The sequence below is a fragment of the Octodon degus genome, unplaced genomic scaffold, assembly GCF_000260255.1.
Source record: "Octodon degus isolate 3935 unplaced genomic scaffold, OctDeg1.0 scaffold00023, whole genome shotgun sequence".
NCBI lineage: Eukaryota > Metazoa > Chordata > Mammalia > Rodentia > Octodontidae > Octodon > Octodon degus.
In genome coordinates, this window is record NW_004524599.1 from 15659238 (window position 1) to 15680201 (window position 20964).

General features: G+C 47.1%; 2 protein-coding genes across 4 annotated transcripts in view; one reads left to right on the forward strand and one right to left on the reverse strand.

Moving 5' to 3' along the window:
• LOC101591069 (serpin B6) overlaps positions 1-20964 on the forward strand; it is a 77830-nt gene that overhangs the window by 8320 nt on the left and 48546 nt on the right. Inside the window, exon 2 of the mRNA XM_023712137.1 lies at positions 2270-2323. The gene's annotated coding sequence lies outside the window, so the exon portion shown is untranslated. The remainder of the gene's footprint in view (positions 1-2269; positions 2324-20964) is intronic.
• The window catches only part of Nqo2 (N-ribosyldihydronicotinamide:quinone reductase 2), a 13754-nt gene continuing 7665 nt past the window's right edge, over positions 14876-20964 (reverse strand). For 2 of the 3 annotated variants that reach the window (XM_023712140.1, XM_004628393.2), the window contains 4 exons: positions 19499-19629; positions 18332-18445; positions 17488-17589; positions 14876-15278 (listed from right to left, as the gene is read on the reverse strand). In XM_023712140.1, coding sequence (XP_023567908.1) covers positions 15102-15278; positions 17488-17589; positions 18332-18445; positions 19499-19629 — 524 coding nt within the window. In that variant the 3' untranslated portion in view covers positions 14876-15101. The remainder of the gene's footprint in view (positions 15279-17487; positions 17590-18331; positions 18446-19498; positions 19630-20964) is intronic. The other variant, XM_023712141.1, reaches the window with a different exon arrangement.

The following is a 20964-nucleotide window of genomic DNA, read 5'->3' on the forward strand; positions in this document are numbered from 1 at the left end:
TTATTGAATATTATAGGTGTGTAAACTCAGCAAAATATTCTAAAAGAGTCCAGTAGCCCATAATAGCATTGGGTCTTCTGTTAACTGGCAATGTCAGAAATTATTGACCTGAGTCCCCCACAGCTCAACATAACAGCATGGCTTTATTTCTTATAATTTCGTCTTCATACTTTTCTGCTGGATGGTTAAGACCAAGGTAAAGCAGGACCTGGTGCTTGTGTTTTGAGTGCGTTCTGTTTAATAAGGTCAGGTATGGGCTTTTCCACTTGTGGCATGTTGGTGTTTAAAGAGTTTCAGGTTTGGGGTTTCATATTTTTAGATTAGAGGCACACGACCTGTTGCTGATGGCTAGTGAGGACTGAATGACACACTTCATATAAAGTAGGCCCCACAGTGCAGAACAGAGTGAGCATTCTGTCAGTGTTAGCGGCGTTATTGGTGTTCCATGAAAGAAACAAGTCAAGCTTCAGGTGCAGGTGTCCAGAAACAGCCCCGGAGGGGCCAGAGACATGTGAAAGCACTCACCCATTCACCCCAGCTGCAGTGGAGGACACAGCTCCTGGAAGATGCAAATTCCAAACCCAAGACTCTCCCCAGAATCTTCCACCAGGGGGCAGCAAATACACAGCGGGGTCTTCTGGTATTACAGGTATCAGGAACAAGTTGGTAGGCCTCATGCCTGCTCTGCATTAGTTTACTGCAAGGCCTGTGGGTGCCAGGCAAGTGCTCTACCCCTGAGCTGCACCGCCAGCTTCTCTGGATTCCAGAGCACCGCCGGAGCCCATCCGTTGCTCCTGGGCTATACACAGAACTCAGCCTGGAGCCACGGGCCTCACTCAGGTGCAGCAAGTCACCCGGGGATCAGCACCCTGGAAAAGAGCTTGCTCCTTTGGGCCACTGGTAAATTTACAGGCTGTTTCTGTTTCTATTAAAGGAGGATGTGAAAATGCTCATGAGAAATGAAGATTGTGAGGATTTTCCTGGAATTACCTGGACCCGTGGGGCCTGTGGCCTGTTCTGCCAGAATGGCCTAGACAGTCCTGGTATAGTGATGGCAGGCCCCCCGCAGGCCCGAAGCCAGGGCTCTGGAAGGAGCAGCGTTGACACAGAAGGCATCCTGGAACCCCACCACACTGGACGGAAAGTCCTCCCACTGTATTTAGCCCAAAGACTGATATTTTCCCCTAGGACTGGCAGTTAAAATTGGGCCTTCACACTGAGCTACGTGTCCAGCCCTAGTCTCACTAAGTGGCCCAGGCTTGGTGCAAACTTACAGTCCTGCCTCAGCCTCCCAGGATACTGGGATTACAGGTATGCATCAGCATGCCCAGCTGAGACTTGTCATTTGAAGCATGTGGTCCTGCCTATTGCAGTGTCATTTTCTGAACAGAAATAGGCTCATGAGCACCATTTCTTGATGTATTTACTAGCTGTATGTGGTACATCTATTACGCTGCAATCAGAAGACAGCTGGCTTGTATTACATTTAGCTATAGTAAACATTTTTGATAAGTGAGAAGCAAAACCTGAAACCTCACCGGCTTAGCTTCTCAGCCGCCTCCTTCCTGTCCCTCCTGAGTCCCTCATGTGTCTGCAGCGTAGCTGAGGACTCGCAGGTTGCCATGTGTGCCTGGACAATGGAGGCCACCGTGAAGCAGCTCTGAGCAGGATTTAAAATTAACCAGCTGACTGTCTGTGTGCTTGTGAGTCTGTCCTAGGCCTAGGCCCCTGTCGGGAGATGCACAGTGGATTCATCGTAAGTGAACCTCTGTGAGGCCTGTGGGGGTCTGTGAGGCCCTGCCACCTCAAAGGACAGGATGGGGCCACAGCTGGGAAGCGTGGCTCCAGCCCAGTTAACTAAACAGAGACTGTAATTGCAGGTGTCAGCCTGGAGAGAAGACAGTCTCCTAATGAGCGTAATTTACTACTTAGAGAAGTCTTTGTACTGCCTCCCAAGGTCCGGCTCAGGCTCCCACTTTCCTCAGTATCCCCTTCCATTGTTTGAAAACCAAATATATATGGGCCAGCCAAAGAAGTTCTTTGTCCTAGCCCCAGAGAATCTTGACGTCTGCTAGAGGGTTTTGATCCTCTTGGAGCCCTAAAATCATGTTGTCTCATTTTTAAGACTTTACCATCTACTTGTTTGGGAGGTTGCTGGCTTGGTCAGTCTGCAATAATTGGTGCCCAGAACACCAATTAAAATCCTTGGACTGGGACTTCTTAGCCTGATTAAGGCTGCTTACTCACAGGAAGTGCCTTGCCTTCCCAGGAAGAAACTTCACTGGGGACAGCTGGAGAGGAGACGGAAGAGAAGCATTCAAGGGTGAGTCTTCCCGTTGCAGGCAAGCTGTTCTATCAGGGAGTAAAATGAGCCCCAAGTTTTCAGCCAAGGAGCAAAGATACATGCAGCTGCCCCAAGGCCCGCTCAAATGCTCAGGCACTCGTGTGCTAACAAGACCTAACAAAATATTACAGGAGGTAACCAAGTATAATCCTTGGCTTCCTCAGATAGGCACTGCAGAGAGTGATAATGGGGAAAGAGTTGGAAAAGACTTAAGCATATAGTAGAGGAAAGCTCACTTCTCCTGAGACCTTCTCAGCTCGGAACCTGGTTCCTTCAGTTTTGAGTCCACTGCAGAGCTCACAGGCCGCAGCTTCTACTTCAGATACAGAGGAAACAAAACAGCTCGCAGCAGAGGCCTCTGCTGCCAAAGCAGTCCTTAAAGGGGCCGCCTCACAGGCAGGAGCCAGAGCCTTGGGAAAAATGTCTCATATGGCTCTATTCAGAAACTGATAGCTGGGGCTGGGTTATAGCTCAGTTGCACAAGCGCCTGCCTGGCAAGTGCAAGGTCCTGAGTTCAATTCCCAGTCGCCACCCCCCAAAAGAAAAAAAAAAAAAACCCTTATAGACTTTAAGGAGAGAAGAAGTGGCAAAAGGGGAACTCAGTGGTACCTCTTCTTGCTTCCTAGGTAGAACTCGCAGAAATACTAATGACAAAGAGATTTTGATTCCTATGCCTTTTGAATTATAACTGCTAAAAAAGTCCTCAAAATATGATTAACACTGGAATTCAAAGTCCGTTTCCAGTGGGACTTTTACAAAATTTTTTGGATACGTATTAACTGATACCTCATGATATCAAACATCTAACACCAACATTTCTGTCTCGTGCTCAATTTCTTCTTTTTAATGTTGTCTCAGTTACTTTTCTCTTGTTGCTGGGACAAAATACCTCACCCCCAAAAATAAGAAAGGAAAGGTTTATTTAGCTCACAGTTGGTGGCTGGCTCCAAGGCAGAGTGGCAGGGCACAGGGCTGCTGTTCATGGCGGCAGAAGAGCAGAGAGCGAAGGGGGAGAGCAGCTCAGCAGCAGCAGAGGCAAGAGCAGGCCGCTCCCGCCCGGTGGTCATACCCAGGCTCTCCGCCGCAGGGCAGGTGTAGCACTCACCCCGTAATCCCAGCATTGGATCATAAATCAAGCACAACTGGAGGGTTAACAACCTAAGTTTGCAGACCAAAATTAGGGAAAAAGGAGGGCCGCAAGGAAAGCCAACATTTTGGCCCTAGCCTTCCAAGGTCAATTAAGACTCAGGACATAGGAGAACTTGTACTGTAACGTCATGTACCTCAGTAGTGTCCCAAATTTTCTGATCAAGGAGATTATGGGGCCAAAGAGGGAAGTGATCGATGATGTAGAGTGTGCCTAAGGAGAGTCACATGGAGGGAAAACATTCTCTCAGGCTTTCACAGAGCGCACATTGGCCAAGCAATGGCCATGACTCATCCACATGGCTGACACTGACAAAGGATCTTCAATCTGAGGTACAGGATCTCAGGATAAATCCTGAGGGGATTTGACTGACCTTATCAGACCCAAAAGCTACAACTCTTGTTGCATAGGTCCTGCTTTATCTTGGTCTTAACCATCCAGCAGAAAAGTATAAAAATGAAGTATAAGAAGTATATGTTGAGCCGTAGGGGACTCAGGTCAACAATTTCTGACATTGCCTGTGAAGCAGAAGACCCAGTACTATTATGGACTACAGGACTCTTTTAGAATTTTTTGCTGAGTTCACACACCTATAATATTTAAATGATGGAACTAAACAAGGGGATACAGATGAATGTCCATTTTGTATCTGTATATTCAACATTATTAGGATAGATATATAGTTAGTTACATTCTCTTAATAGAGGGATTTGTTCTTTTTTTTTGAGGGATTTGTTCTAATGGTGTTTGTAAATAATGTATCTGCATCTTGTACAGCAAATAACCACTGGGAAGAGAGTATGCAATGTGTTAATTATTGAAACTGTCCTACCAATTTGATTTGAAACTGTCTCATTGCTATTTGTCTCTCAATAAAATTATGGAGAAAAAAAATCAATCAATCACAAACTAGAAGCCACCCCAATGTACAGTTAAAAAATCTTGTTTCTGAGCAGGCGTCTGTAAGCAGAATGGGTCTTAATCATGTCCAGAAATAAATGAGGAAATGCTTTCTGGGACAGGCCAGTGGGCATCCCCAGGACAGACCGAGTGTCCTGAAGAACAGCTGGCAGATTACTAGGCGGCCTGCTCAGCTGCTGGAGAGGAGAGCGCCCCCTGCAGTCCTTTATGCACATCCTGTAAGGCGCTAAGAAAGCATTTACTCAATTTGTGGCCAAGTTCCGAGCAGCAGTTCACAGACAGGCTCCCAACAGGAAAGCTGCGGCCATTTTCATTCTGCTGATGGCATGTGCAGATGCCCTCTGGGATGAAAACAAGCTCCAGATCCCGTAAAATCAGTGCATGATTTAACAACACATACTCAGGCGTGTCAGGCTTTTGGAACCGAATTATATAAGACGACTACGATGGCTCAGGTTATGGCTGGTTTTGCCAGTGCATAAGAGGCTAATATAAAATGTTTTAACTGGAAATATGGGACATGTTAGAAAAAATTGTACAGTTCTGGCTGGATATAGTAGGACAAAGACCATGGTTGAGGCAGGTCAAAGAAAAATGCCTGTGATGTAGGGGCGTAGGTCCTATTCCTGGACCCTGTCTGAGATGCTGAAAAGGGAAGCACTGGGCCAAGCATTTAGTCATTCTAAACTCCATAAGAATAGTACATCTTTGGAAAAAAACCCAAAATAAAACAGATGTCAGCCTGTCCTCAGGCCGGGCAAACAGTAGAGAAGCACAACCTGTGTATCAGTCAGCTATACCCAGTGTAAACACATCAGCAGATCCAGCAGCTTCACAAATGCCCCCCACCCTCAGAGAGGTTAACTTCCTCACGAAGGAGCAATACAAAGTGCAGGATTAGATCTTCCTGCAACTTGCAGAGTCACCCTGATCAGAGGTGACAAACATTCCCCAATTCTCACAGGAATTCGGGGGTCCCCTGCCTGAGGGGACAGTTGGTCTGGTACTAGGAATGCTGATCTAAATTTAAAAGGAGTAACTGTTGTACCTAGTGTGACTGACGTGATTGTTGAGGTGAGATACAGTTTTTGCATGTGGTAGGGGCCCCTGGGTTTCTGGACAGGGAGAATATGTGGCCCAGCTGCTTTGTTACCTACAGATCAGCCTACTTTTGTTAAATACAGACAGCTTGTGAAGGAGCAAGACGCTCGGAGCAGACTACAAAGGGAAATTGATTCTACACAGGAAGTGACTGAAAACAAACTGGTGAGTCATGTAAAGGTGGATGGAAAAGGCTTTGAAGCCTTACTAGGCACCGGTGGGCATGTTTCTGTACTTGCATGAGAAGAGTGGCCCACCCAGGACCAACACAACAGGCCCTGCCTCCTTGACAGGACTGGGGTCCCACAAAGCACCTCACCCATGCCTTGTGAGGGGCCATAAAAGGATTTCTTTTTACCATATGTGGCACCTATTCTAGTCAATTTGTGGGGAAGAGATTTGTTACAAAAGTGGAAATTAATATTGACTAGTGATTCTGATTTTAAAATTAAACAGATTCCAATTCTGAAATTATATTGAGTTCTTAAAATTAGACAAATGATGATTAAAATGGGATATCATGAAGACAAAGGACGAAGGACTAGGAAGAACTTAAAAGAAATCAGAGCTGATAGCACCATACCTAAGAACAGCAGGTATGGTATCCGATGGCAGCAGGTTTTTTTGACAAGAGCTATTGATACCTCAGCTCCCCAAACAGCTCTGCCTTTACAGTGGGAAACCGAGGCACCTGTTTAGGTAGATAAATAGCCCCTTACTAAGGAGAAGCTAACCCAACTGCACAAATGAGTGGAGGAACAATCTTAGCTAGGACATTTAGAAAACTCAACCCTTGAAATGTTCCTGTCTTTGTTATTCCAAGCAAATCAGGCAATGGAGGTTGGTGCAAGACTTCAGGGCAGTGAGCACTTGCTTACTTCCTATGGGGGTGCTGCAACCCCTATGGAGGAGTATGCTACCTCCAGATGTCTTCATCCCCAAAGCCAGGGACAGCCCGAGCCAGTCAGAGACCATCAGCTCTGCCCATGAGCTGGGGTGGAACAGTCTTGCCCCGTTTATCCTGTACCTGTTCATGGAGCGCCTGTGTGTGCTGGGCCCACGTGGTTTCCAGCCCTTTTCCATTTGCATGATGTGCGTGGTATATTGGAGGGAACAAGTGGGTAAAAAGAAAACAGGTGGTGTAATGTGGAAGAGGGGCTGCAGACTCAGCCAGCAGTCTCATCTAGTGACCCTTGGCAAACAGATGCCCACCAGTGTCTTTCACAATCGACCATTAGAGTAAGATGCAGGGATCCAGGTATTTAGTGTACATACCAAGTGGCACCAGTAAGGGCGGCACATTGGCTTTGTTGGAAGGGCTTGGGATGACCCCAGACAGGATATTCTTGAACTTAATTTTGTAGGGTTCCTAGGATTTTCCAGAGAGAAGAGTCTGGGGGTGGGTAGGAAGAATAAGGTCATTGCAGACAAAGGCTTCCACCGATCTGATGGCTCTCTGCTCAGCTATGGGGGTGTGTGTGTGCCAGGGTAGATACTCGAGTTTGTGGGAGCTGTGAAAAGAAAACAGACTGGAGGGTAAGTGCGGCCATATCCTGAAAGGTCTTGCTTTCTACCATAAGAAATTTGGACATTACTGGAAGCTGTAAGCAAAGGTGGAAAGCTTTCATCCTGGGAAGTTAGCTCATAGCATTCATGGACTTGTGTTAACGAGAAACCCTTTGGTAATCCAATGCAGAAAAGCAGAAGGTTGGCAGCTAGGTAGCCAGGTAAGAGACGACCACATCATGAGTAAGTCTCAAGGCGCAAGTGCGCTGGCTGCTGTGGCTCGAATGTCTCTTCCAAAATTCATGTGTTGGAAACTTGATCCCAAACAAGGAGTTGGGGCTGAATGGGAAGGGTTGGGGCGGGCCATAGAGGTACTGCTGTAATGGGTTTACCGGTGAAGAGGTTAACGCCCTTTCCACAGGACAGGGTTTCATGTAAGACAAGCTCAGTGCCCCCCTCTGTCTCAGCATGGGATAACACGGCAAGAAGGACCCCTCTCCCTTCCAGCCAGCCCCTCACTCTTGGACTTTCCAGCTTCCACAGCCAGGGCCAAATAAACGTCTGCTCATTAGAAATTACCCCGTCCGTGGTGTTGTTAACAGCGCCCTCAGCTCCTTCCTCCTTAGAGAAGCTGTAGAGGACAGAAACTGCTACTCCTTCAGCACCCCTTAAAAATTATGGGATTTCTGTCTCTCAGGGAATGATAGAGTAGGACATGGCAAAGTTGCCTGGGGAAGTCGTGAGACCTACATTATAGGACCCCAGGGCAATGCAGATAACTCCCAGGACCCCGTGAATGGAGCGTGTCATGGGCTCCCACAAGACGTGGATGATGGATCAGGACACACAACCCCTGAGGAGCCTGGCGCCATGACTCTTCAGGATAGGCCACTCTCTATTTTCTAGACCACAGTGCACTTTTATTTTTGCTCTTTTTCGCCTTTCTGCTTTTGTTTGGCCCAACTTTGCTGTGCGGAGCCAGTTTTTCCCTAACCCATTCATGCCTCACTTTTCAAATGAACTGAATGGTGAACACCCTCTGCTAGACAGGACTGCAGTGAAGTCTGAGTGCTGATGCGCCAGCCTGGACAACCACACTTAACATGATAAACGCTAGGTGTGGGATGGCTCTCAGGCCCTAAAGAGCGAAGATGGCACGTGGTCCTTGCATAGTGACCTGTCAGGTCCTCTGTCAAGCACATTAACTGTTTTCATCCTAATTTCCAAGGCCCTTAGCTTTTCCCTTCTTTTTGCCCTTGAAGATTTTCTTTATGGCTGCACTTTGGAGGATTACAAAAGGAATATCCCTTGAAAGATGTAGACATTTTTTCAGTTAAAATCTCTTTTTCCAGGGTACACTTTGGTAAAGGAGAGGAGCATTTCCCCCACCAGAGGCAAAACCCCTCTGCAAGAATGGTCCCTGGGGTGCTCCCTGCTGCCCCCTGCTGGCTGTGCGCCGGTGACAGCACACTGAAGATAGCCAGGCAGGAGTCACGGGCAGCGCCAGCTTGGGGATCAAAACCATCATTGTCCTCCAATGAATCTTGGGGTCTTCAAATGGCCTCAGCAGCTGAGCTCTCCTCTTATACTCTGAATTGCTCAAGAACCTCTGGGATTTTTAAGGTTATTTGCTTCCAAACTTGACAATGTGAGCAAACTGGAAAGTCTGACCTACCCTCTACCCTTGTTCTTATGACCTTGTCATTTGGGTGTCACCACGTGACACTGCATGACTCGGTCAGTGGACATCTGCCACTGGGATGGACATGCCCTTGGTGCTTTGGAGTCCTCCTGACCACCAGAGGGAGCGCACGAGGGCCCTGGTCAGGGTCACTGGGCCACTGTCCCAGAAGCGCATACCCTGGTGTGGTTGCTGCCATTCCAACAGATGTCTAAAACAGTTCCTAGCTAGGAGTGGGAGGTCAGTGGTGTCCTGTATTTTTAGGATGCTTGAGGCACTAAAAAATAAAAACCATACTCACCTAGAATTGTTACTTATCACAGTTTCACTTGTATGAAAATAAATGTTACATAAATGAGACTAAGGGCAGTACAGTGAATGCCTGAGCACCTACCCCTAGCTCTGAGATGCAGGGCACGAATGATTCCTTCAAAGGCCTGGGAACCCCTCCCATCATCACATTACTATGAATGTTTAATTATAATTTTACCACCTAAGTATGTATCCCTGAGTGACTTTCTTGGCATCTTTTTATTCTTAGTAAGGGATATCCTGTAACTTGTTTTTATTCAGGCAGCTTTTAAGTTATAAAATATATACATCTCGATGTGTGTACCTGTTAATTATATTCTTCCTGAGCAGTAAGATGCGTGAATTCTCCCTCACCGTCCTTCCCAGGAACACTTTGTGCTGTCTACCGTGAAGACGCCTGCTAGGCTGGTGGGTGTGCACTGCTGGGACACTGTGCTGTTACTCATTTGTGTGTGTTCTCAGGCTCCCTCCTGGTGTCCCTCATCTGGATTTTCAGTCTCCTTTGCTAATGAGCATTCCAGGATATAAGTATCTTTCCAAATACTGTTTGAAGTATATCCCACAAGGCTGGCCTCGAACTCACTATCCTGCAGCCAGCTGGCTTTGAATTCATGGTGATCCTCTTGCCTCAGACTCTGAAGTGCTGGGATTACAGGTTATTCCATCACACCTGCTTGATTTTTAAAATGTCTTTATTTTACTCTGATACTTGAAAAGAAAATCCACATTTATAGTTGTCCCTTTTTGTCACACATCGATAATACTGTTACTGTTGCTATTATTATTCCTTTTTTGTTCTCCTGTTGCTCCTGGGAAACCTGTTGTCAGTTAAACTATTATTCTGTTATAGTTGATCTACTGTGTGTGTGTGTGTGTGTGTGTGTGTGTGTGTGTCTGTGTGTGTTTAATGTATTTGGTGCAGGGTCGCACTGTGCAGCTTGGACTCTCACTGATCCTCCTGTTTTCAGTCTTCCCAGCTCTGGGATTACAGGCCTGCGTCACCATGCCCAGTCTTGGTGGCCAGCTCAGTGCACCCGGGGTGGGGTCAGTGCAGTGTGGTGCTTGGGATCCAGTCCTGGTCCCTGTACTTGCTTAAACAGGCACTTAGTCTGTGATCTACGTGGTTTTCCCCATGTTTTGCTTTCCAGTTTTACCTTGCTCTGTTCGCATAGTAGATTCATCTGCTCTGGTTGAGACTACTGCTGTAGCAAGTGGCTGAGAACTAGTGTCTACTACGAGTGCTGAGAAAGTCTTAGCGCTTTGAAACACGGCAACCAACCAATTTCCTTAGTCTAGAACTCCAATTAAAATCAGATTACATTATTTTATTTCATTCCCTATGCTGCTTAATCTGGATTTCCACTTCATTTGTTCAAATCTTACTCAGTTCATCAATTTTCTCTTCATCTATGTCTAATATAATATTTAACCTAGTCACAGTGTTTAGTTGCCGTATGTATGCACTTCCATCCTGGAAGCTCTGTTCAGTTTTCAGATTTGTCTTGCCATTTTTGAAGTCATTGAACATTTTAAACATGGGTGTATTTAGTTTATACACAACTATTTGGTTACACAGCTTATAATGCCAATATTTGAAGCCCATGGGTGATTAAAGCTAATGTTGGTGGCTTTACTTATTCAGTCAGGATGTGGGCCTGTATTCAGTTGGTCTTAGTCAGATGGGCTCCTGACAGTTACGGGATGTTTCCCTCCAGAGAGAATTTGTGTTTACTTTTTCCAGTACCAAGGGTTGTTATCACTTGGAGTCATTTCATTTCTGTAGATTCTAAATGGGGGTATAATAAAGTCCAATCAAAGATTCTGTGGTCCAGGAGGCTTTTCCATCCAGAGTGACAAGGAAATAGGTTACCTGCCTGTCTCCTTCTAACAGCAGATGTCTTTTTCCACACACCTTTCATGGAGGCCGAGCCTCATGCAGGGTCCCAGCCCAGTTACCCAACACGTACCCACAGTCTGTCTGGTCTCCCTCCATGTTCCTAGGGTAGTCTTAGCATTAGACCCTGCTGTAGCTGAATCTAGGTGTTACCCCCAAAGGCTGGTGTGCACAGGTGGCTGGATCCAGGGCATGTGACTCTGGATTGAGAGATGATGACTACATTAGTCCCTTGATTGGCTTAGCATATTTCTGGGTGCGGGTAATGGGAGGGGAGGGCCCACCCTGGATATGGCAGCACTATCCCAATAAAGATGAGAAGGGAAGGGAAGGCTGGCTCCTTCTGCTCTTCCACGTCACGGAAGGCTTGCTCCTTCTGCTCTTCCACGTCATGCATGTTCCTCTGCAATTCTCTTTGCCGTGCCACCCTGCCTTGGAGCCAACCAGCTAAGGACTGAAATCCCTGCGAATGTTGAGCCAAAGAAAACCTTTCTTCTTTCACTTGGGGTGTCAGGTGTTTTGTCCCGGCAATAAGAAAAGTACCTAAGCCGGTTTTGTTTTGTTTTTTTTTTTTCCAAAGTTTTATTGATAAACAGCAATGAGACAGTTTCAAATCAAATCGGAAGTACAGTTTCAACAAATAATACACTGCATATATTCTTCTTAGTGGTTAATTGCTGTACAAGATGCGGACTTGTGATCCTATTTACAAACACCATTAGAACAAATCATTCTATTCAATAAGAGAATGCAACTATATATCTATCCCAACCTCTTTGAATACACAGATACAAAATGGACATTCATCGGTATACCCCATTTTTTCTAAGTTCCGTTATTGAATATTATAGGTGTGTAAACTCAGCAAAATATTCTAAAAGAGTCCAGTAGTCCATAATAGCATTGGGTCTTCTGTTTAACTGGCAATGTCAGAAATTATTGACCTGAGTCCCCCACAGCTCAACTTAAAAGCATGGCTTTATTTCTTATATTTCGACTTCATACTTTTCTACTGGATGGTTAAGACCAAGGTAAAGCAAGACCTATGCAAGAAGAGTTGTAGCTTTTGGGTCTGAGAAGGTCAGTGAAATGCCCTCAGGATTTGTCCTGAGATCCTGTACCTCAGATTGTAGAACCTTTGTCAGTGTCAGCCATGTGGATGAGTCACGGCCATTGCTTGGCCAATGTGCTCTCTGTGAAAGCCTGAGAGAGTGTCTTCTCCCCATGTGACTCTCCTTATGCCCACTCTATGTCATCGATCACTTTCCTCTTTGGCCCCATAATCTCCTTGATCAGAAAATTTGGGACACTACCGAGGTACATGACGTTACAGTACAAGTTCTCATATGTCCTGAGTCTTAATTGACCTTAGAAGGCTAGGGCCAAAATGTTGGCTTTCCTTGTATCCCTCCTTTTTCTCTAATTTGGTCTGCAAACTTAGGCTGTTAACCATCCAGAAGAAAAGCTTATTGTTATTATCAAACGATTTGGGCTATCAATCTTAACCCCTAAGCCGGTTTTGGAGGCTGCCTGGGACTCCACACTTGGCATTATTCTATTCGCAGCTACTGTTTTTTGTTGCTGTGGGGTGAAGAGCTTGGGGAAGTTGCTTAGACATTTCCTTTAGTTTCTTATAATCTCAGTAATACATTTAGAAGTATGTTTGTTGTGATTTATCTGGCATTTACAAATTCTGCTGCTGCAAAGCTTTTCAAAATATCTTGTTTGCCACAGAACAAAAAGAAAGTGTGGGTAGGATTTTAACCTACTGGCAAAAGACTCTGACCCATAAAACATGCAGTCCTTACTGGGGGAGTGCAGCTCAGGTTTTAGGGTTCTTACTCTGAATTCCCCAGCAGAGCCCTTGAGGGCCGCTTCCTAGAAGTGGCTGTGCCCACTGCTGCTCCAGTGTCCCGCACTGCGTGCCTCAGCACCAGCGGCCCACAGCACAGGCTTTGGGACAGGCTGCCCTGCCTTGCCCCCGGCTCGCCCAGCTGTCGTGGTGGGATGCTGGACGAGCCACTCCAGTTCTGTGACTGTTTCCCCGTCTGTAAAATGGGAGCATAATAAAGTTCTTCTTACAGACTACCAGTTTACGCTGGGAGAAATCAGCACCTAACTTTCATCCTTGTGGTGACAGGAAACAGGGAAATGGGTCTTGTGCAAAACGGAAGAGGGCCAAGAGGTAGAGGGAGCAGGGAGGAGGGAGGTAGGTGAAAGAGGAATTGGGGTGTGTTTTGTGCACACACCAAGTTCCTGTGAGGAACGTGACTGTGTGCTGGCGAAATTCCCATTACGAGTCAAGAGCTCAAATGACACATGACCTGATTCCTGGGGTACTGTATCTGCAGTGCATGTTCATAAAACACGTAGCCGGGAGCACTGCATGTAGTTCATTGGTGTGGTTTGGGTCTAGATGTCCCCCCAAAGCTTCAGGTACTTTTAGACAGGGCTTCTTTGGAGGTGGCTGAATCTAGAGTTTGTGATTGATTCCTGGTTCAGTGCTGGGATTAAGGATGGGTGATTGCTGGATTAATCCACAGATCTACTGGCACTGCCCTAATCCCAGCACCATCTCTGCTTTGTGAAGGGTGGGGCTTTCTAAAGTGTGGCATTTCCAGAGTGCCTCAGCACGTGTAAGATGGATATCCAAGCGCTGAAAGAATTTATATGAAAAAGATGCTGGAGAAAACAGGAGGTGGGGAGATTTTGAAGAAAATATTTCTGAAATGAATTCAAGAAGATGGGCCCAGGGACAGGGAAATGGCTCAGTAGAATAAGCGCTTTCCTGGCAAGCACAAGGGCCTGAGTTCAATTCCCGGTTCTGAAAAAAAAAGGAGGTGGGCTCAAAAAAGAGGCTCCCAGAAGACAGTTCCATAGTAAGTCCTTAAAAAAAAAAAAAGACATGGCGAGATCACCTAAAGACAAGAGAACAACCTTTAAACAGAGCCAAAAGTAGAGAAAACCGGTCCTGAGCCAGAGTGGGCAGAAACAGTCTCTGACAGTGTGCTCGTGGGGAAGATTTGGAAGAGAGTTCTGAAGACTCAGAAGAAAGATGTGTTTGGAAACATTTGATAGCAGTCACGTGGAAGCGTCGGACGGAAATGCAGTTGAAGGAGAGATGAATGGGAGTGGAAGGATCCAGGGGAGACGAGGATGCACAGGACACAGGCGCAGGGGGGTGAGGGCCATTCTAACAGGAAGCTGCGAGAGGGCCCGGGGTCTGGGATGGTGCTGGGGTGTTAAGGAAGAAGGTCCCTGGGTGCGGTTGGCCACTCTGTCCGCAGTGTGATGACAGCGAGAGGGATTATACGGCGATGGTGGGTGAGGGTGGTGGTGGTGGTCACAGCTGACCCTTAAACTCGCACTCAGGGAGCGTCCTCCCTGCACACACTCCTGCGCTCCAGGAAACCGTCAGGTTCTAGGACCACGCACATGGTGACAGGAGGCCAGCAGGCTTAGGCACTGAGAGTTTCACTGTAACTGGTAACAGATGGTACCAGTTAATACACGGGAACTAGCTGTTTGATGAAAGCTGCACAGTCATGATGGAAGCATAAAGAGAAAAAGAAGAAATAAGTACAAAGAGCGCTAAAACAGCTGTGATTGGATTAAACTTTACTACAAAAGTATAAACACTCCCAAGTTGAGCCATGAAATAAAAACCAACCGAACAGAAAAAGAACAAATCTAGCTCCATCTCCAGAAAACTCTAGAAATTAAAACTGCCATGAAGATTGAACATAGTAAGACAGATATTGGACAAACACTAAAGAAAACTTGGGGGCCAGCCAGATAGCTCAGTGGACTAAAGCACCTGCTTAGGCACAGCACAATGGCCAGGGTTTTATCCCTGGTGTGTCATGCTGGCCCCATGCCTGGGGTGCGCTGAGAGGGTGATTGAGACTGGGCGTGGTACGCTTGGGAGGCTGAAAACAGGAGAATCACTAAGAGTCCAGTCTACGTAGTGAGACCCTGTAGACCTGGCAGACTGTACTAAATACGTAAAAAAGAAAGAAAGAAAACTTGGCTGCACAAAGATTGGCCAACAGAATCCACGAGAACAAGCTACTGTATTGGTGTATGTGACCTGGCTGGACTCATTCAGACAGCATGAACTCTTCTCTTGTCTCTGTGGCAACCTTGTTTCATGACAGCATCTTCTCCCGCACATGTGTGGGTCTCAGGCTCAGTGTCATTGCCCAAAGTACCAGGGTGGTGAGCACTGGATGGGCTCCTCCTGCCACAGGCTCTTCAGCCGCTGTGCCCATGAGGCCACCATTGCTTTTCTTTCTTCTTTTGATGAGTACTCAGGAGCAAAACTGATCTGGGGGGCCAGGACTTTAAATCCACAGAAGTGCAATGTGCCGTGCTAAAGCCATACAGAAAGGACAGCCACACAGAAAGGTCAGAAGCCACACCACAGGCATCCTTAGACGAAATGACTAAAGGGGAGTGCAGGAAGCCAATTTTCAGGAAGTCACAGAACAACTTCAAGGCTACAAGTTAAGTGAAAACAGCAGACTTCCCTAGAATTGGGGCATGGGGCTTCATTAAGGAGGGGAAGAACTCAAGTAGCTGCAATGTACAAACGGAGGTTACCCCTGATTCTGCCACTGAACATAACAGTTTTGACCCTGGCAAATTATGGCACATCCACACTCTGCGTTATCCCTCTGGAGGGTTACTCTAGCCATAGTCTGCCACTATGGGGTTGCTCAGAGTTTTTATTAAATGAAAACAAATTTTAAGCAGTGTTTGTGGTATGCCACTTATATAAAAAAACAACAAACCTGACAGAAGTGTCTGTCTAGGAATATATATATGGGCCAGGTTAGGGTTTGTACCTCAGTGTCCCCCAAAGCCTCGTGTACACATAGGTGGGGCTTTTGGAAGGAGACTGGCCCCGGGGGTGAGATGCTCATTGGTGGGTTAGGCCACTAGTGAGTGAGTGTATGGCTAACGGTGATGTGGGCAGGTGAAGCCGGGTTGCTGGGGCGTGGCCTGGAAGGCTTGTGTTCTCCCTTGGGCTGTCTGCTTCCTCATGCCCTGCTGTGAGCTGTCCTCCCCGGCCTGGCCCCACTGCATGCTGCCCTGCCTGGGAGCCAGCCAATTATGAACTGGAACCTCTGCAAACTGTGAGCCAAAGTAAGCCTCTCCTCTTTGAAGTTGTAGATGATGGCTACTATGTCCCAGGGATGAGAAACTAACTAGGACAGGATATTAGAAAACAAATTATGTTAAATAAATAAGTTACTAAATTGCTAGGGAGTAGATTAAGGGAGCTGATGTTTTATTCTTATTTTTCCTATTGTCTCCCTCTTCCTTAATACAGTGGTACCTTGGCTTATGAATGCTTTTGTTTATGAACAATTTGCAAACAGAAGCATTTGGCAGAATGTTTGGTTTGCAGACTACATCGGGAGACAAACGCTACCCCAGCCCTGTTTCTTATGTGAGCATGAGTGTGGCCGCCTTTCCCAGAATTGCATAACTTGTCAAGTTCTTGTACCACGGTGCAAACTTAAAAAACAGGGAAGATCTTTAAAAAGCAAGAATGGAAGCAAAGGCCACAGACCACAGGCTGTGCGGAAGGAAGCTGGTGAGTTATGGCCTCCTCTCCTGGGCTGTCCTTAGAGCTCACGCCTGTGCTGGCCTGCCCCATGCTGGCAGGTGGAGCAGGTGAGCCCCGCAAACCACCTTCTGCAGGGATCTTCCCCAAACTATGTGATTTTATTACTGGAAATCAGAAAATGGTTTTGGTGCAAAAATAGTATTTGAAAATCAACAGTCTTCATAAATACTAAAAGAAAACAGTGACAAAAGCAAGGAGTGACCTTGAAAAAATATATACTATGTATATGATTAAAAAGTTACTGTTATGAAAAGTAGAGTAGGATTAATTTCACTAGCATACACAGTACTGATAAATCAATTAAAAAAAAAACCCAATAGCTCAGCAGGTGGGTGGGCAAGGAATGTGAACCTGCAGAGCTCACAGGAAAGGCACAGTGCTTTTCTGTCTGTGGTGCTGGGCTGACCCCAAGGCTCTGAGCATGCTATGCTTGCTGTGGTCGTGCACCAGGTACCCGGAGATGGGTGGTACCTACAGGCATAAAGCAAGCTCACAAGCGGCCACACACCACCCTCCTGTCCTCACCTCCCTCCTAGCCTTAGGTCTGGGCCTCCTCTAGTCCCTGCCCTGGAGCTTGCCTTTCATCTCCACCCCAGTGTGGCACGTGGACACCCTGCCTGCTGAGACCTGCTCTGGCAGGGAGCCAGCCTTAGGCCCCGGGTGCACACACATGCACCTGCGCGTGCGCACACACACACACGCACGCACGCACACACCTAGCACTGCCTTAGTGCCATGCCAGTCCCCTGAAAGCAGCTGGTGCCCTCCTAGGTCTACCTAGCAAAGGCTGCAGTTATAATGCATGTTTTTCCCACTGGCTGACCAGTACTGTGCTGCCATGTGAAAAGTTAAAGGAAAAGCTACTTGAGTCTGTAACGACACGGAAAAGGATGGCGCGTGCTGTCGGCTCCTCAGCCAGCACGGCGGGGCCTCTCGGCCTTCTTACCTGGAGCGGCCACAGAAAGTACCGGAAGTCTCCATTGTCACCGGCTTTCGTGTACATGCTGGCTACACCTCCCGTGGTCAAGGAAAGGAGGGCTAACTTCCTCTGCGCAGGAGAAAGCCAACGTGTCAGTGTAGGCTCCAGACAAGCACACCCTGAGGTCAGATCCCTCCAAGGCTGCACAGATGTTAACACTCCCATCTTCCAGAGGTGACCACCACTTAAAAAGTGCCACCAAGCCCAGACTTCTAGCAGGCTTGGTGCCACAGATGGGGTCTCCTCAGCTGACCCTGGGGTGGAGGAGGTGACAGCGGCCACTGAGAAGTTGCAGTGTCATCACCATCCAAGACAAGCCTTGGTAATTCTGGCTGTTTTCTTCATCTGCATTTATTTTTCTGAGGCTTTAGAACTCAAAAACTCATTTATTTCAGCACAAAATTACTTCAGGAAGAAGTTCACACTGCTGCACATGGGGCATCTAGCGGCTCCCATGCACAGGACTCCCCACCCGGCAGGTGTCCCCTTGCCTTGCTCCACCTGGCAGGTACACATAGCTCCAGGGCGAACCCAGACAAGGCCAGGGATGGATGCAGGGCAGATGTCCTGCCCGCTGGCTCCAGGCTGACCATCCCACCATCCCTTGTCTGACCCAGCCTGAGCCCCCTTAGCTGTGTGTGTGCCCAAGTTCCCCGCTAGATAGAAGGCGCCTGAGCTCAGAAATGACACTCATCCCTGTACCTAACATGGCAGGAGCAGTCAGAACTTGCTTTAGGAGTGAGGCAAACTAGAGCAGGAAGTTGGAACCCCCTGCAGCTGTCCACAGCGCCCCCAGTGCTGGAACACGCACCTTGAGAAGGCCAGAGTCATAGAATCCTGGGACGTCGAAGGCAAAGCCTTGGCACAGCACCCTGTCCATCCACCCCTTCATGATGGCTGGCACGCTGAACCAGTACAGCGGGAACTGGGCGGCACATGGGGAGAAACAACACTGGTGATTCCGAGCCAGGTGTGCCACCCTCCTCTCCTCCTCCCAGCTCTGGGGGCCCTCAGGTGCTCTGTGGACAGGGTGGATGCAGCTGACACTCGCCTAGACGCTATTCCAGTGGCACTGCATCCCCTAGGCCCAGCCCTGGATGTGGGTCCTGCGCAGCCAGGGAGAGTGAAAACCGTCCCAGCCTAGGACAGTGGCCCTTGGGACCGCAGCAACTGAGGGGGACAAGTTAGGGGTATATAAAAAGGAGCTGCACCTTCTGTGTCTGAGCTGAGCTGTTAGCAACTGGGAGTTGATCAGGGTTGCTGCGATGCCTTGCTTAGCAATACTGGTCCAAGGCACTGGGTCCCCAGGATGGGGCGAGAGCCGAGGCTCCTGGGGTGCTCCAGCTGTGGGTGCACATCCCTGAGCCCAGTCGCACAGTGAGCAGGGCCTATGACAAGTGCCCCTTCTTTTGGGTTAACCTTGCATTTCTGTCAACACACCGAACCCTGAAAGCACACATTAACTCGACTGCCAGGCTCAGGGCTGCATGGCTGCCAAGCGCTGCTGGGGAGAAGGGAGTCAGCACTCCTGGAGCTGGGGAAGAACACACAGAAGGGGTGGGGCACATGCGCATGTGCATGCATGTGTGTGCGCATGCACACGTGGGCATGTGTGAGGCAATCAGCAAGAAGATGGAAACAAACCAGGGCACTGAAGGCTGATGTTGCCTTTGGCGTAAGTGACCTGGCTATGCCCCCTAGAGAACCCTGGCTCTCAAGGGCCTGGCACACATGATGGCAGCGACTGGGACTGCGAACAGGAGCAAAAGACGTGATCCCAATGTCCTCTGATCCCTGGGCGAACAGAGACCCCTTCATTCCTTTGCTTAGGAGCTGGGGATTGTGAGTGAGTAATCAGGGCTGTGTGACCCTCTTTACTAGCTACGCAAATTAGTTTAAGTGCGAGAGTGCTAACAATGTTGATACTACTTCTGGGAGTGCATCTGATTTGATACATTAACTGGAGAAAAAAACCAACCTGAAATATCACTAGATCAGCTTCCTGCACCTTTTTCTGTTCAGCAGCGATGTCACGGGTCAGGGCCCTCCTCTTGAAGGCTTCGTGCATCTCCACCCCATAACTGAAGCTCTCAGGATTAGACAGAGCACCTGGGGGAGCAGGGCGCAGCAGCTCTCCAAGTGAAGAGCGGACCATCCCATCGCCCCACTAGAATTCAGGGTGCTGGACTCAGAGAAGGGATCAGGGCTGAAGGTCAGTTCTCCCCACCTTCATCTCTAAGCCCAATGGAGCCTCAAGGCAGATACTACCAAGATTCTTTTCCAATATGGAAAACAGATCCAAAAAAGTGTATGGAAAAGTAACTTAAACAGTGTTAGAAAAACCAGAGGAAAAAGGGAAATAGGAGGGATCTAGCGCCATGAGATACTGAGTTGTGCTATTTGCCAAGATAACCAAAACCGGCAGCACTGAAGCATGGGAAAATGGGATAAAAGGAGTACGCAGAAGCAGGCATGTGGGAATCGGGGTCACAGTGAAGGTGGCATTTTAAACCCTGGACCCTGCAGTAAGGGGTGGGGAGCTGTCTGAGTGGGTATTGGGAGGGAAGCTGGACCCTTATCTCATATTGTACACAAAAATAAATTTCAAAAGGACAAAGTATTTTAATCTAAAAAGACATCTGTCAAGTACTAAATGAAACCATTAAGCTGCTTATAAACTTAGAGTTCATGTAAGTATGATATAAAATTCAAGTCTGATTAAAAAAATAAATAATAAATTTAATCAAACTGATTAAAAAATAATAAAATCCTATGTGCAAAAACTACCATAAGCAAAGTCAAACCAAAATAAAAAAATGAGATTATAAGTATTTGTCACTTATATCCTATACTATAGCTTAATTTATTTAATATATAAAGAAATCTTTAGTAACAGCCCAATACCTAATAGAATAATTAACATAATTTAAGCAAAGAGAATATTTAGTATCTTATTAAAATATTAATCTAAATGTTAATGAATAAAATAAAAATATGAAGATATTAAAACTCACCTACAGTAAGAGAATGATAAATCAGAATGATGCCAAGAGACCATTTTTTTCAGCTGTTGGACCAGCAGTTATCAAAAACTGGAAACACTGTTGGTGACTAGGAGAAGGAAGATTTTGCAACTATTGCTGGCAGGAGTGTGAGCTGGGCAGCATGTGTGGCAAGCAACCTGATATTATCTATTAACTGCCCAGCAGTTCCTCTTCTAGATAAAGCAGCACACACGGGCAACCGGACTGTGATTATTCACTGCAGCACCTTATGCATGGTGAAGAATCAGAAGCAACTTAGGATGACCTTTACTGGGGTCCAGCCCAACATGACATGCCTTTCAATGGAGTACATATAATATATATATATTTTTTAATTGAGACATAAATATGAATGAGACAGTTTCACAGCTGATTAATAGGACCATTTTGATAGTCAATA